We start from the raw sequence: 14,234 nt of genomic DNA on the forward strand, positions 1-14,234 counted from the left end.
GAAGAAAACCAGGGGACAGCAGGAATCACGGGACAGGCTCAGAATGTGCAGCTGGCCTACCAAAGTATTGACTTGTCTCCGGCCTTTGCCGGGCTCTTTCCTGTTCTCTTGGGCGAGGGGCCCATCCGGCTGTGCTGGCTGCCTGTTCTTGGGTGCTTAAGTCCCCACCCAGCCTGGTCAGCTGACAGGCCTGCTGCCACCCAGTGGCCATCGCTGGCTTTCGCTTCTGGGCCCTTGGGAAACAACCTGGAGACAACCTCCGGGGTATGCTGGACCTGCTTTCTTGGAAGAGGGCGTAGGAGCTGGTGTAGAGGACTTGCCTGGAGCTGAGCCTTCTGTGTCTACCACTGCTGGTGCTCAAGGGGCAACAGATGACTTTGGTAGGTGGCAAGAAAGCACTACTTTACATTATAGATGAAGTAAGGATTAGGAGAACGTGTGTGTAAGCAGGCTGGTGTAGACAGAGGAGGTGAAAGCTGAGCAGGCAATCTAATGTCTCGTCAGCGCCCTCTGCTGGCAGTTTCGGGGAATGTGAGCAAGGGGACCACGCCATGGTTCCTTTGAGCCCAGAGGCCTTTTTGGACTATATATGGTGAAGACCAGAATTTGACAGACAGCTTATTCAGAATCCATTCATTATAACTCAAAGACTGGCATCAAATTTATTATTATCTTTCGTTAAATATCTTAGATCATTTCAGAGAACACTGCCTGAAAGGGCAGAGTATGTTTTTCTTCCCCAGTACATTTTGTATGTTTGTAGTTACAAGGCAGGAGAGGTGACACAGACAGGTGATACACACGTGGGGGAGGGGTGAGAAGGGCTCTGCGCCCCCATTGTAGCCTTTGGTCCTCTGAGAGAAACAGTCTCTCTGCTTCCACGAGGCAAGTTTGAGACTCAATCCCACAGACAGGTTAGATGTGGAGGAGTGGGGGTGGGGGAGGGCCACGGGGGACAAAGAAGACGAGAGTCATACATGCATTCAACATATCATAGAGGAACAATACATTGAGTGGGGGAGGGTCTGCCGAGCAAGCCCCTGCTTGCTGTATGGTCGCCTGTCCTGCAAGCGCTCTTGCGGGGGTGGAGCTGGGATTGATGGGACTCTGCAGGTTGGACAGTTTGAGCCGGGCTGGAGGGGTTCTGAGCAGGAAGGCCCCAGCTTCCATGGTGCAGTCTCTCAGGACGAAGGTTTGATTTGTTCAGGTGTCAGTATCAGGTATAAGTATAGGTTTAGCAGAAGGCAGGGGCCTCCAAGGGGCCTGGGGACATGGAGCGATGGCTGAATGGCCCTGGGCCATGTGGTCCTCTGTGCCAGCACCCAAAGCCTTCCTTGACAGAATCCACAGATCCTGGCTCTAGCAGAAAGACCCAAGCAAGGGTTTCTCAGGTTCTGGGCCATGCACATGGAGCCTGGGAGACTTCAGGAGAGAGACCGAGAGCTGTAGTGGCTGGTGTGCCAGGATGGCCCTTCAGGTAGTTGCTGGGGACTGAGATTCAGAAGGACTGTCCTCGGGCTCCTTTCCCACACAACTCTTTGATGAGTATATCCTTCACAGCAGCGCCTGGTCTTCTGATAATAAAAAAATGGATCTTCTCAGCACTCGAGCAGAGGTGCTGCTTCGCTGTGCGGTCTCTCATTGCACACAGTTGCCACGGGCTAGTGAGTGTTTAGAGGACTTCTCCTCCATTCATCCTTCCGGGCTTTGAGGTGGAAATGTGATCAGCTCTCTTCAGCCCTGGTGGGCCAGAAGAAAGAAACGGGAAGACAGATGGAAGTGGGGGACTTCAAGTCGGGGAGGGGAGGGGACTTCAAGTGGGGGAGGGGTCGTGTTTGGACCAGGACGTGGAGGCTGTGGTCTAACTCGACCTGGATCCACTGTGTGACTCTCAGACACATGTATTCTTTATCAGAATCCTGTTACCCACCAGCGTGATCAAAGCAGGTGCCGGAGAAGGGTTCTTTGCTGGAGTGCCTACCCAAGGGCCAGCATCTGTGAACGCTGAGCTACCAGGCAGCTGAACTGTGAGGGTGAGGATGACTGTTTGATGAAGGGCGCAGGGGTGGTGCAGAGTTCAAGGGAGCCCTTGTGTCTGAGTGTGACTCTTCCTGGCTAGGAAGACTGTAGAGGGGGGATAGAAAACTCCTCCAGAGCTGGAGTTAGAGATGAATGCCCAGTCTGGGCCTCCAGCCTTGCTCTGCTAGGGATGTCCTCCAGACCAGTCGCCAGAGCCTGGTTTTAGCAGGGGGTAGGAGGCCTTGCCGAGTGTTTCCTTAATAGCCATTGTCTGTGAAGAATGGGGAGCCGGAAGATGGCGAGCATTCGTCTTCTTTACAAGGCTGGGAGACATCCCCGTACTCGCTGTTGTAAAACACCTTGCCTCCTTGTGCCCCTTGGGTGGGCCGCCGACGCCTCCCCTGGGGGTCAGGGTGTCCTCTGGGGATATCCATGTGCTGGCCAGGACCTTTACAGCTGCTGAGACAGGAAGGGTGGTCTTAATAAGCAAAGTGAGGAGGACCCCGAGTCAGGGTCTGATTGGAATCACCAGACACAGTAGAGCGTGGTGCAGGCACAGATGCTCTGAGGTGCAGATTTGGCATCAGCCAGCACAGCAGCCAGATCTGATGTGACAGGGACAATTTTCCTGCCCCAAGCCCCGACACAGGGCCTCGGAAATGGCAGAAAGAGATCTCTCCAGCCTCAGCTTTCCCTGTTTAATAAAGATCCTTCTGCGTTCCTGTTTTAGTTTTGCAGTAACTTCAGATGGAGAGAATGTGTGTTTTTCTCTTTGTGAACACTCATGCTGGAATTTCCTACACCAGAAGTAGCAGGTTGACCCCCTGCAAGGGTTATCACGGTTCCTAAGCGGGAAAGTCAATCCTCAGTGCCACTGTGAGGCACGATGATTTGGTTCGGGCAATGGACTGATGTCAGAGAAACTGGGGTCCTCTTTCACACTGCTCTTACATTGCTGTGGGGTCACACTACAAGAAGGACCCCACCAGACCCCGGGACCCTACCTTCAGACTTCTCAGCCTCGAAGGACATCAACTCCACTTCTGCTCCCTCTAAGCCACCCAGGCTCAGGTTTGCCATGACAGCAGCAGAAGGTAAACCGAGACTGGTGGCTTCCCAGGTTCCCTCATCCAAAAGCGCCATCCCAGACCCACATCTTTAGTTTCACCGCAGGTCCCCTTGACTGCATCCTTTCCAAAACCTCTACCGTCCTGCTCTATAGCAAAGCCACAGCCAGCACTTTCCGTGCGGTCCTGCAGCCTGATCCAAACCTACATCTCTCAAGCTCGCCTTCCACCCATGGAGGAACAGGGTTCTGCAGAGTGTGGAGAATGGTCATTTGAAAAAACAAATGATATAATTGGAGTTGATGAAAAGTGTGGCCCAAGGGTTAAAAAAAGTGGGAAGGACCTGGGCCAGTCAACTCCCTCTTCCTCCTAAGACTTCGCCCATCCACAGCCTGTCATTCCTCAGCACCTGCCCAGTGAAATGCTACTCCTTTTAAGAGTTCATCCTGATGCATTTCCAGGGAAACCTGTGCAAACAGGAGCGCCCTCTGCTGCTGTCCTGGTGAACTGCAGCTTCTGCAATAAATGCTTTCTCTCCCTCCTCTTCTAGCCTCTTCCCCTAGCCTCTCTTCCTCTGAATTATGGACATCATCTTACTTCTGTAGGGTCATTATCTTATCTTTCAGAACTTTCTTCTTCCCTCGTCACCAGGCAGCAATCCCCTCCAGTTCACCAACCTCTCTGAAGCAATGCCTTCCCAAGATAGCTGCCTCTGGAGCTTCAGACTTGGGCCAGCGTCTTTGCTCTTCTCTGTTAAGCTTAGCCTTCTCCATTGTTTACTGTCTGTGTGACACATGGCTTTCATGGGACTATCCCCAACTGGCCCTCCTGCTGTGGCTTGGGCCTGGTTCTCTTTAGCATGATATGTCAAGAACAGACACCCAAACACACACACGCAGATGCAGGAACACACACACAGAGATAGAGAGACACACACACAGACACACACATACATAGACATACATACACACATAGACACATATAGACACAAATACACAGATACACAAAGACACAGACACACATGGACACAGAGACACAGATACACACGCATAGATATACATATATACACACAGACACAGTCACATAGACACACATACACACCCACACAGATACACTCACACAGAGACACATACACAGATACACATAGAGATACGGACACAAAATACACACAGACAGAAACACAGAGACACAGACACACACAGACAGACAGACAGACAGACACACACACACACACACACACACACACACACACATAGAAATACGGACACAAAATACACACAGACAAAAACACAGAGACACAGACACACACAGACAGACACACACAGACACACACACACACAGACAGACACAGACACACACACACACACACACACACACACAGACTTCCTCAGGTACATCACAGGCATGAGCCGAGTGCCTTCATTCTAGCTCCTCGAGGAACCGTCTGTTTAAGGAAGTGTGGAGATTTGGATTTCCGCCGTCATCATCCCTTTTGGTGGTGGGGAGTGGGGCAGGGCACTGATGGAGCAGTAATTTGGGTCTCAGAGACACTCACTTTGAAAACACAGAGAAAATAGGAGGAGGCACAAAATCTTTCCAGCAAGAGTGCCGGAGCACTGCCCGGCCCCGGCTGCACTAGCAGGCGCCCGCTCAGGGCCCTCCCGAGGATGGCATGCCCACTTCTGGAGGCCCTTACCTGAAGCTGCCTTCTTGTCTATGCCTGCTCTCTATCTGCTCAAACTCCTCCGAGGCCAGCACCATCCCGCTGTCTGTCTGGTTATCCTGTGGGGAGAGAACCAGCCAAACCTGTGGGCCATGTGTGAGGCTCTCTCGCAGGGCAGCTGCGTCCCAGCCTGGCCAGGTGTCGAGGAACCTGAGCCTTGCTGGCCTTATACCTATATCTATGGGGATTGGTATATCTATGGGGACTGAGCTAGGCCAGTTGTTTCCAGCCCAACAGAATGTGTAGAGAGGGCCACATCTCTGACACACAGTGAGAAACTATGGCCTTGGTGGAGGTCTGGAGGGGAGGAGCTGTGTCTGGTCCGTGGGACACTCCAAACCGGACAGGCTGAGCGTGCACTCATTCTGAGTCCCCTAGGAGGCAAGAGCTGGAATGTCAGAGCTATTCCCAAAGGTCTTCACTGAGTGCGGAAGATGTAAGCCTAGGTATCTGTGGCCTTCTCAAGGGCCCCCTCCTGAAGACCCTATCACCCCGGCTTCTAGGGCCACAGCTCACTGTGTCCAGCTGAAGCACTGACCCCAGGCCCTCGGCTACCTGAGTTCAGGCCTGGAGAGCCAGGCTCATCAGTTACAAACAGACACACTTGTTGAGTGTCACAGAGCCTCACCACATGTGACCTGATCTGAGGACATAAGGTGTCCACGACTGAGTGGACACCCTGCAAACTTCCTGTTCCCCACATCCTAACCTCTTTCAATGACACTTGTGCTCTCTGGGTTAGCGGTGCCAACCACCACCCGCAGGGTCTTCTGTGGTCTAGGCAGTTGGAATGTGAGCTCTCTGCCCCCATTCACATATATGTATATACATATATATATATATATATATGTATATATATATATATATATATATATATATATATGAATATACATGAATGTCACGGTGTGTGTCTGAAGGTCAGAGAACAATTTGGAGTCAAATTAACTCTTTCCACCATTTGGAAGGGATTGAACTCAGGGTTGTAAGCTTGTCCATTGAGCTGTCTCACTGACTCCAAATTCTCTCTCTCTCTCTCTTCATCTCTTTCCTTAAAAGCCATGGTTTCTACACAGCTGGGATAAAATGGGCAGGGAGGCCACGTGTGAGAATGACCAGCAGCTGAGAGAGGAGAACTTGGAGTGACCACCAAGATGCTTAAGGTGTTCCCTGGGCTTGATATTTTCAAGGACTTTCCCAAGGAGACAGACACCTTCACGCCTGTGTACTGTGACCTGACTCACGGCAGGTGAGCGACTACCAGCCAAGGTGCCGTCAACAGAGGATGGAACAGAAAAATGTGGTGTGTGCACACAATGGGGTTTTATTCAGCCACAGAGAAGAATAAAACACTTTTCTTTGCAGGAAATGAATGGAATTGGAGGAGACCACGTTAAGTGAAATAAGCCGCACGGAAAGACGAGTACGGCACGTTCTCTCACGTAGAAGCTAAAAAACGGTTGACCTGGAAGTAGAACAGCCATTAGTAGAGGTTGGGAAGAGGGAGAGGAAGTAGATAAAGGGAGGCTGAATTTTTTTTTTTTTTTTTTTTTTTGTTTTTTTGAGACAGGGTTTCTCTGTAGCTTTGGAGCCTGTCCTGGAACTAGCTCTTGTAGACCAGGCTGGCCTCGAACTCACAAAGACCCGCCTGCCTCTGCCTCCTGAGTGCTGGGATTAAAGGCGTGCGCCACCACCGCCGGGCAGGAAGCTGAATTTTATTAGTGCATTCTAGATGCATGTCTTGAAATATCATTGCATCTATTAATATATACAATTACAAATTAATAAAAAATTAAAATACTTTAGAAGTCTTGCTTGCTTTTCCTCCCTCCACCTGCTCTTACCACGGAGGCTTTGTAGGTTGTAGGGGTCATGGGGAATTCTTCAAACGTCTTCATCCTGGAGGAACCTGGAGTCTGAGTCCCTCTGGTCAGGCACCCAGGAAAGGACACACAATTGTAGTATCTGTGGGGAGGACACAGAAGGTTCTGATGAATTCATCCTAGCTTCTCCCATCGCTCAGGCTGCTTCTCTTCCCAGTGAGAAAGGCCTTGCAGCTGGAGGCAGAGTATGGGCGGGGCCTAGGTCCAAGATCTGGACTGGTCCTCAGATTCCACGCTGGTGCCGTGTCACAGCTCAGCTGACCTTGGCATGCCCCTCCTCACTCCTTCCCTGCACTGCCTTTTCTCTCCTGCAGAAGAGAACTGAATCCAGTGTTGGGGCCCTGCTGTGGGAGGGGAGGGAGTAGCTACCCCCAGGCTGAGCATGGTATGGAGTCCAGTGGCAGGTATGACCTTCTCCTCAGAATGGGCCACTGGGACGAGGCAGGCCATTTTCCTGTTATTAATTATTGACTGCCCTGCCCACATATGCACTGTGTGCACAGTGTCAGTATGCACAGGGTGTTGGGGGGCTTGGTGAATGCAGTCTGGCAAGCACCAACTTGCTGTTCCGTCCCCAGGCATGTCGCTGCCCTGAGCATAGGGGACAGGAGATGCACATGAGGCAGGAGTCCTGGAGTCCCAGCCTCTGTCATGCTGGCGAGAACATGAACGGTACAATCTAGTAGGGGTGTAAACAGCCAAGTGTAAGAGACCTTGGACCCAGAGTTCTAGAAACAGGTTGTTTCACTTCTGGGATATGGTGAGTGTGTGGTCTTCACTGCTCTGAGGGCCTTGTCCATGGTCCTGGGGACATACTCTGGAGAAGAAACAGCAATTGCACCCTAGTAGGGATCTTGGCCCAAACACAGCTACTCTATTTTGTGTCCACAAAGAAAAAAATGTTCAAGATGGATGCTCTCTTGAAAGTGGGATGAAGGAGAGAGAAACAGATTTGGAGGAGGCCGGTCCTGTGGTTTGGATATGGTTAGAGTGTGTCGCCAAGGTCCGTGTGCTAGAAGTTTCATCCCCCATGTGGGGACACAGAGGTGTGGCCGAGTGCATGGGAGCACCAGCCTCAGAACGTTGGCCCTCAAGATGCTGAGATGCTGTAAGAAGAGCAGCGAGGGCCTCTGGCTCCCTCTGGCTCCCGTTCTCACCACAAGCTTTCTTCTTCATGTGCTTCTGCTATCATGATACCACCTGCCACGATGCTCTCTCCAGAGATAAGCAAATGTGGATGCCATGTTCTTCAGTCTCCATAGATGGGAACTGAATGGGCCACTTTTCTTTTTAGAGCTCCCAGCCTCAGGCATTTTGTTACAGCAATGGGCTAAGACACTCATGGGAGGAGACCTCTCAAGTCACTGTATGTTGCTCTTCCTTGAGTACTCATAAAACATGACATCTCCAAACTGCTGTCACCATCAGACCCATGCCCAGCCCTGGGGAGAGAGACACCGACCTGGCTGCCAGGCTGTGGCAATGCAGACTGGGTGGACTACTCTCGGCGTCGGCTTCGGTGATGTGCAGAGCTGTGGTGGACGCCTGCATGAAGCCACCCTCCTCCGAGCTCTGAGAACTGTGCAGGGCCATGCATTCCTCTTCCTCCTCCTGGCAGGAACGCGAGAAGTTTCCAGGGTCAGAGGCTACCCCATGCCCACCCTCAGTCTTAACGCTGCACTCAGGACTACTGTGGTCTCAACCTCGGCCACAGGGTCGGGATTGGGTTGTGCTTGTGATCGAGTACTCTGAGGATTAAGTGCGTCTATGGTGGGCCCTAGCACACTTTAATGTCCACAGCAGGCCAAGCGTGAAGGTTGCTAGATGCCTGCTAGGCTGGCCTTGTTCAGTTCTTCCAACCGCCCTTCCAGGTCCAGGAAAGTGGGACAGGCCAGGCCTCAGCAGGGCATTCTCGAGTCAGGTTCTAGAGCATAAGGTATCAGTCCCAAGCTGCTGCTTCTGGGAAGGGAGACATGGAGGATACACAAGTCCAGTGTTCCTGTGCTCAGGGGTGCCAGGAGGTAAATTTGCTACCATTGTGTTTGAGGATCGCATTGCCTTGCAGGCTCTGACCATCGATCTGTATGGCAGCTAGAGCAGTCCCTGGTGATGTTTGCCCAGCTTCATGTTGAATGAGATGGAGCTGTGGGCAGTGGGAGGATAGGCCCGTGGACTTGAGGTCAGACATGTATGACCCTTGCTTGGTAACTGACAGGTGACCAGGGCTTAGAGGGACTTAGAAAGACAGACGGGGCAGGAACTCAGGATTGGGCCATGGGTGGCAGCAGGAAAGGACAAAGATGGGGCTCACCTGCCAGCCTCCGCCCTGGAGCAGGTCTCCCAGGATCTCCACTAGCTCGGAGAAAGCCGGCCTCGCTTTAGGGTCTCCAGACCAGCAGCTCTGCATGATGTGGCGTCTGTGGGTTGCAGCTGGCTGTTGACCTGTGGTCTGAGTGCACCATGACCCTCCCACCAGCCAGTCCCATCACTCCTGTATCGCCTGGGTTATTATGGCAGTATGGATAGGCAGTGTGTCCCCCTAAGGTTCATGTAATGGGAGCTTGGTCCCTAGAATGGTTGACCACTGTTGAGGTGATGGACTTTACAGAGATGAGACTCGCTGAGAGATCAAGGGGGCTCATGACTGGATTAATGCTCGTCTTGAGGGGTGGGGTCTCCTGAGAGCAGGCACTTGTTTCCTGTCTCACTATGTGATCTGTCACTTTCATGTGCTCCCGGGATGATGCCATCTGCTATACTGGGGTGCAGACAGCAGGCCCCCACCAGAGCTGAGTTAGACAAAGGGGTGTGTGTGTCTGCTTTTGAACTTCCAAAATTGAGCTACAGAACCCTCCCCTGCTCCTTATTAAGTGTCTGGTGTCCAGTATGCTATAGAAAGACAAAATGGACTGAAGTCTGTCCATTTGTTCTGCTGTTTCTACTTCAGATTTAGTACTGACTGTCTCTCCTGCCTGTCCCCATCCTTCTCTAGACATTTTCAGTCCCTAAAGCATTTCTAGTGCTTCTCAGGTGCTCCCAGGGTGTCTGTGTCCCATCTCATTATGTGACTATCATCAGCGTATGTCCTCAGGGGCGGGGACCTGGCCTGCTTTTTGGGCTCTGGGTTTCCTGAGGATAGCACAGCAGTGGGTCCAGGATTGGGGGATGTTAGTGGATGGATCAGTGCTGGAGTGAGACGTGTCTACCACAGATGTCATGTCCCTGTGCCACCCCCTGCCTGCCTGCTCTCCTTTCTGGGCTTGACTACCATCTCCTGCCCCACAACTCCATGCCCTCCTTCCCTTGAGTGTCCCCATGCCTTCCCCGAGACCATACTCCATTCATAGAGACTTCTCTTTCTGCCTTCCATCTCAAGATCCGCACCAGCGTTCCCCATTCCCCATGACTGCACACTTTTCCCTCGATGCCTGTCCCCCAAAAATTGTGTGACCAGCCAGGAGACTCACATGGCAGGAGTGGCCAGCTCTGGGGCTCTCATTCGCGTGCCATCCTTCAGCCGCTGGCAGAACTCCTCGTTGATCTGCACCCCAGGGTACGGAGAGGCCCCTGATGGAGGAAAAGTGGTGGGGTGGGTGGGGTGGGGAGCACCCCCTCTGTTCAGTCCGGCCTATCTTTTTTTTTTCCAAGACAGGGTTTCTCTGTAGCTTTGGAGTCTGTCCTGATTCACTCACTAGACCAAGCTGGCCTCGAACTCATGAAGATCTGCCTGCCTCTGTCTCCCGAGTGTTAGGGTTAAAGGTGTGTGCCACCACCATCAGGCAAGCCCAGTCTATTTTGTCTCTTCCTCTCTTCTACATTGTTACTGGTGTCAGTATGATGTCTCTACCCAGGGGCTGGGCTAGCTGCTAGCCCTCCCCTCCACCCTTTAGTTTTCCATCTAATTAAAAGAGGCTGAATGGGGCTAGAGAGATGTCTCAGCAGTTAGGAACACTTGCTGCTCAGTCATGAAGACAAGAATTCACATCCCAACACCTAGGTCACAAGCTGGGCATGGGGCACATGCCTGTAACTCCTGATCCAAACAAGGCAGAGACAGGAGCATCACTGGGGATTGCTGGCTTCTAGAATAGCCAAGAAAATGCCAGCCTAGTTCTTGGATTTACCCTGCCTCAGAGGAACAGACAGAACACCTGATGTCCTTTTCTGACCTCCAAGGGCACGTGCACAAGCACATGTACCCATGTAACCCACACACAGATGTGCACATTCTCTCCCACCACATAAACAGACAAACAAATAAATCTTTAAAATAGGATTGGTGAAATTGCTTGTTTGCTAGGGTACCACGAGCACCCACATAGTCAACGTGGGTTGTGAGACTAGTTCCTGGGATAGGGGTACAGCCTCACAGAACCTGTTCAACAAAGTCTGGAACTTCCCAGAATCTTCCCGCTCCTGTTTTTAGTAACAATGTTTCGTGACTGCCATTCAGTGACATTGATGTTTTGCTCATCATCCTCTTCCACCCTTCAGGAGGCCTTCACCCTGTTCCCATGTGGGATTTGTGTAAGCAGGTGTAACTGAATGCAGTGGTTTGCGGTTTAAGGGAGAATGGCCCCCAAAAGCTCATATATTTGAATGCTTGGCCACCAAGGAGCTGAACTGTATGAAAGGATTACAAGGACTGGGAGGTGTGGCCTCGTTGGAGGAAATGTGTCACTGGGGGTTGCCTCTGAGGTTCCAAAAGCCCATGCCAGGCCCCATTCTTTCCCTGTCTGCAATCTAAGGATCAGGATGTAGCTCCCAGCTAGTTCTCCAGCACCTTGCCCGTCTTCACGCCACATGCTCCCACCATGATGATAATGGACTACCAACTAAAACTGTAGGTAAACCCCCAACCAAATGCTTTCCTTTATAAGAGTTGCCTTGGTCATTGTTTCTCTTCACAACAATAGAACTGAATGAGTACTGAACCACTTGCCTCAGAAGGCCCTGAGCTAATAGATCCACACACAGCTACAGTTGTATGACCAGCCTGCCCCCCCAAGGCAGGTGATCCCCTTCCCTCTCCTGAGGTGGCACCTTGCTCTTTACTCACCCAGGGAGAAAATCTCCCACAGCAGCACTCCGAAGGACCACACGTCACTCTGCGTGGTGTACACCTTATCGAAGATGCTCTCAGGGGCCATCCATTTCAGAGGCAGTCGGGCCTGAGTGGTGGAGGGGAGAGAGATGAGGCCAAACACCAGGATAGCCATGACCCTGAGTTCTTTCTGTTCCTCTCTTCGCCCTCTCTTTCTCTCTCTCCCTCACTTCTTCTACCTCTCTCTCCCCTCCCTTCCCTTTTTATCTTTCTCCCCTCTCTTCCCAAGAGTTGTCCTTTGTTCCCAGATATTTTCATCTTTACCTCTCTCTCCATCCCCCTCCCCATCACGTTTTCTATTCTCTCTCATTGTCCCCTCTCTTCTTCTGTCTCTCTCTCCTCTCTTCTTCCCTTCTCTCTCTCCTTCTGTCTTTCTTTTTCTCCTCTCCTCTCCCTTCCCTCCCTCTCCCTTTCTCTCTTCTCTTCTCTTCTCTTCTCCTCTCCTCTCCTTTCCTCTCCTTTTCTCTCTCTGCTCCTCTCCTTCTCCCTCTACCTGCTCTTTCTTGAACTTGTCATCCTCCTGCCTGCTCCTTTTTAGTTCAGGCATGCATCCCCACAGTCTGCTTCTGAGGGTGGATCTTGTATCTGCCCCTCTAGTTGGAGAGACTTAACTCAGCCTCTTGCGGGAATGTATCACACACACCACCAATATTCCCTCTTGACAAACGATAATCAACTCACTTTGTCCCCACACCAGAAGCAGATTTCTCATCCCCTCTTCCTCAAGCTCTTAATGATGCTTCCCCATTATCTGTCTCCTTCCATCTTATGGCTGTATCTGGGAACCCATCCAGACTGTTCTCTGCATCCAACTAGTGTTGCCATTCCCTTCTCCTGACAGCTTATAGGTGGGAGGCAGAAATGCATACCTATTTCCTCCCTGCATTTGCTTCCCACACCTGTGAGTCAGCATGAAGGACAAAAGCCTTCTGTGGGGTTGCCACTCTGGATAGGGTGGCCATCACACCACACCCTGGACTCCCCCCATCTCCAACCACCTTTCTTCTCCCTGGCATAACACCTCACTCAGCTATGTTCACTCATTCAAGCACCCTTCTCTGAGCTCTGCCAGTAACCCTGCCATTGTGTCTGGGGCCTGTCTGTGACGGATTATCTAGCATAGGTTAATTGAGATGGGAAGACCCACCCTAAATGTGGGCTGTACTATTCTGTGTGCATGGGTCCCAGGCTAAATACAAAAGAGAAAAAGAAGGGAGAAGCGAGGCCACCATTGAGAAGTGGAAGGAAGCCAAGCTTAGCTTGGCACAAGCGCTCATCACTCTCTCCTTCCTAACTGACACCGTATGAGCAGCAGCCCCCTGTTCTGGACACTACGCCATCTATATCACGAAGTATCCCCTGGAGCTTTTTAGCCAAAACAAACTCTTCCTCAAGTTGATTTTGTCCAGTGTTTCATCTAAGCAATAAGACAAGCAACCAGCACACTTGGCGAGCTCCTAGGAAGAGTGCTTCTCCCAGCAGCTGGGCATGAAGCCTGGCAGACCAAGTGGACAGTTGGCCTGTGTTTTCCCTCCCCCCTCCCCACTCCGAGTCCCCTGCCTCTCATGGCCTGCACTCACACTGCCTTTTCGGACATAGTCAGGGTCTTTGTAGATGTCTCGGGCAAGACCAAAGTCACAGATCTTCACTATGTCACTTTCTGACAGGAGGATGTTCCGAGCAGCCAGGTCTCTGTGGATGCACTAGGGGCAAAGGGATGGAGGTGGTAGTGAGTTGGCTTCAGCTCCCCGAGCAGCATCTCAGCCTAGAGCTCTGAGGCACTGTAGGTACACCCTGCCCTGCCTGCCTCTTGCTCATTTGGAGAGAGATTAATGGGAGAAGACATATGTGATTGAGGTGAAGTGAGTTAGGGACTCAGACATGCCGATTCCATGACCGATGCTTAGCCTCGAGACCTGGGGCAGAGGATTCCTTGCTTTGGGCTGAGTTTCCTCCAAAATGGGATAGATCTGAAGTGGTCCCAAGGCCACTATGGAGTAAAATTACAACCAGGCATATCTGTACCAAGGGCTGTGAACCCTTCTCCTCTGAAAAGGACCTGGTCGGGTTCTGGGGACCTGCCTTGCGGGAAGCCAGGAACTCCATTCCGCGGGCCACCTGGAAACTGTAGCAGACAAGATCTTCCATGGTCAGTGGGCTCAGCCATAGGTCCTCAGCTGCACGGAAGGAGGGGAGCTCAGGAGGTGCTTCTACAGTAGTTCATCTTCCATCTCCACTCCAATATTAACATTTGTGCACCCACCCTGACCACGGCTCTCCTGGCCAGGCCCCGGAGACTCCAGACACTAGACACCCTGTTTATACCTGTTACCTTCATGATCTCTGGGGCATCAACTCTTGCACCCGCTATTTGGCTTTGTAGCCCTCCCTGACCCTGTCTGCAAGGCATTGCTGTTTATCCTGTGATACCAAGTTAAACT

General features: G+C 51.7%; 1 protein-coding gene and 1 long non-coding RNA gene across 6 annotated transcripts in view; one reads left to right on the top strand and one right to left on the bottom strand.

Annotated features, from left to right (window-relative positions):
• Positions 1-240: 240 nt before the first annotated feature.
• Positions 241-6,326, top strand: LOC121457120. The gene is made up of 3 exons (XR_005975679.1): positions 241-380; positions 5,866-6,055; positions 6,172-6,326. It is a non-coding gene; the product is annotated as an uncharacterized LOC121457120 (long non-coding RNA).
• Flt4 (fms related receptor tyrosine kinase 4) overlaps positions 657-14,234 on the bottom strand; it is a 41,728-nt gene continuing 28,150 nt past the window's right edge. For 3 of the 5 annotated variants that reach the window (XM_041664537.1, XM_041664540.1, XM_041664542.1), the window contains 9 exons: positions 13,876-13,970; positions 13,374-13,496; positions 11,749-11,860; positions 10,157-10,256; positions 9,001-9,106; positions 8,152-8,300; positions 6,651-6,771; positions 4,783-4,868; positions 657-2,478 (listed from right to left, as the gene is read on the bottom strand). In XM_041664537.1, the coding sequence (XP_041520471.1) occupies positions 2,277-2,478; positions 4,783-4,868; positions 6,651-6,771; positions 8,152-8,300; positions 9,001-9,106; positions 10,157-10,256; positions 11,749-11,860; positions 13,374-13,496; positions 13,876-13,970 (1,094 nt within the window). In that variant the 3' untranslated portion in view covers positions 657-2,276. Of the gene's footprint in view, positions 2,479-4,782; positions 4,869-6,168; positions 6,272-6,650; positions 6,772-8,151; positions 8,301-9,000; positions 9,107-10,156; positions 10,257-11,748; positions 11,861-13,373; positions 13,497-13,875; positions 13,971-14,234 lie in introns of those variants that run through there. The other 2 variants (XM_041664538.1, XM_041664541.1) reach the window with 2 other exon arrangements.

Source organism: Microtus oregoni, unplaced genomic scaffold (assembly GCF_018167655.1).
Source record: "Microtus oregoni isolate MIOR12 unplaced genomic scaffold, Mior012 000015F_ref0000493, whole genome shotgun sequence".
Taxonomy (NCBI): Eukaryota; Metazoa; Chordata; class Mammalia; order Rodentia; family Cricetidae; genus Microtus; species Microtus oregoni.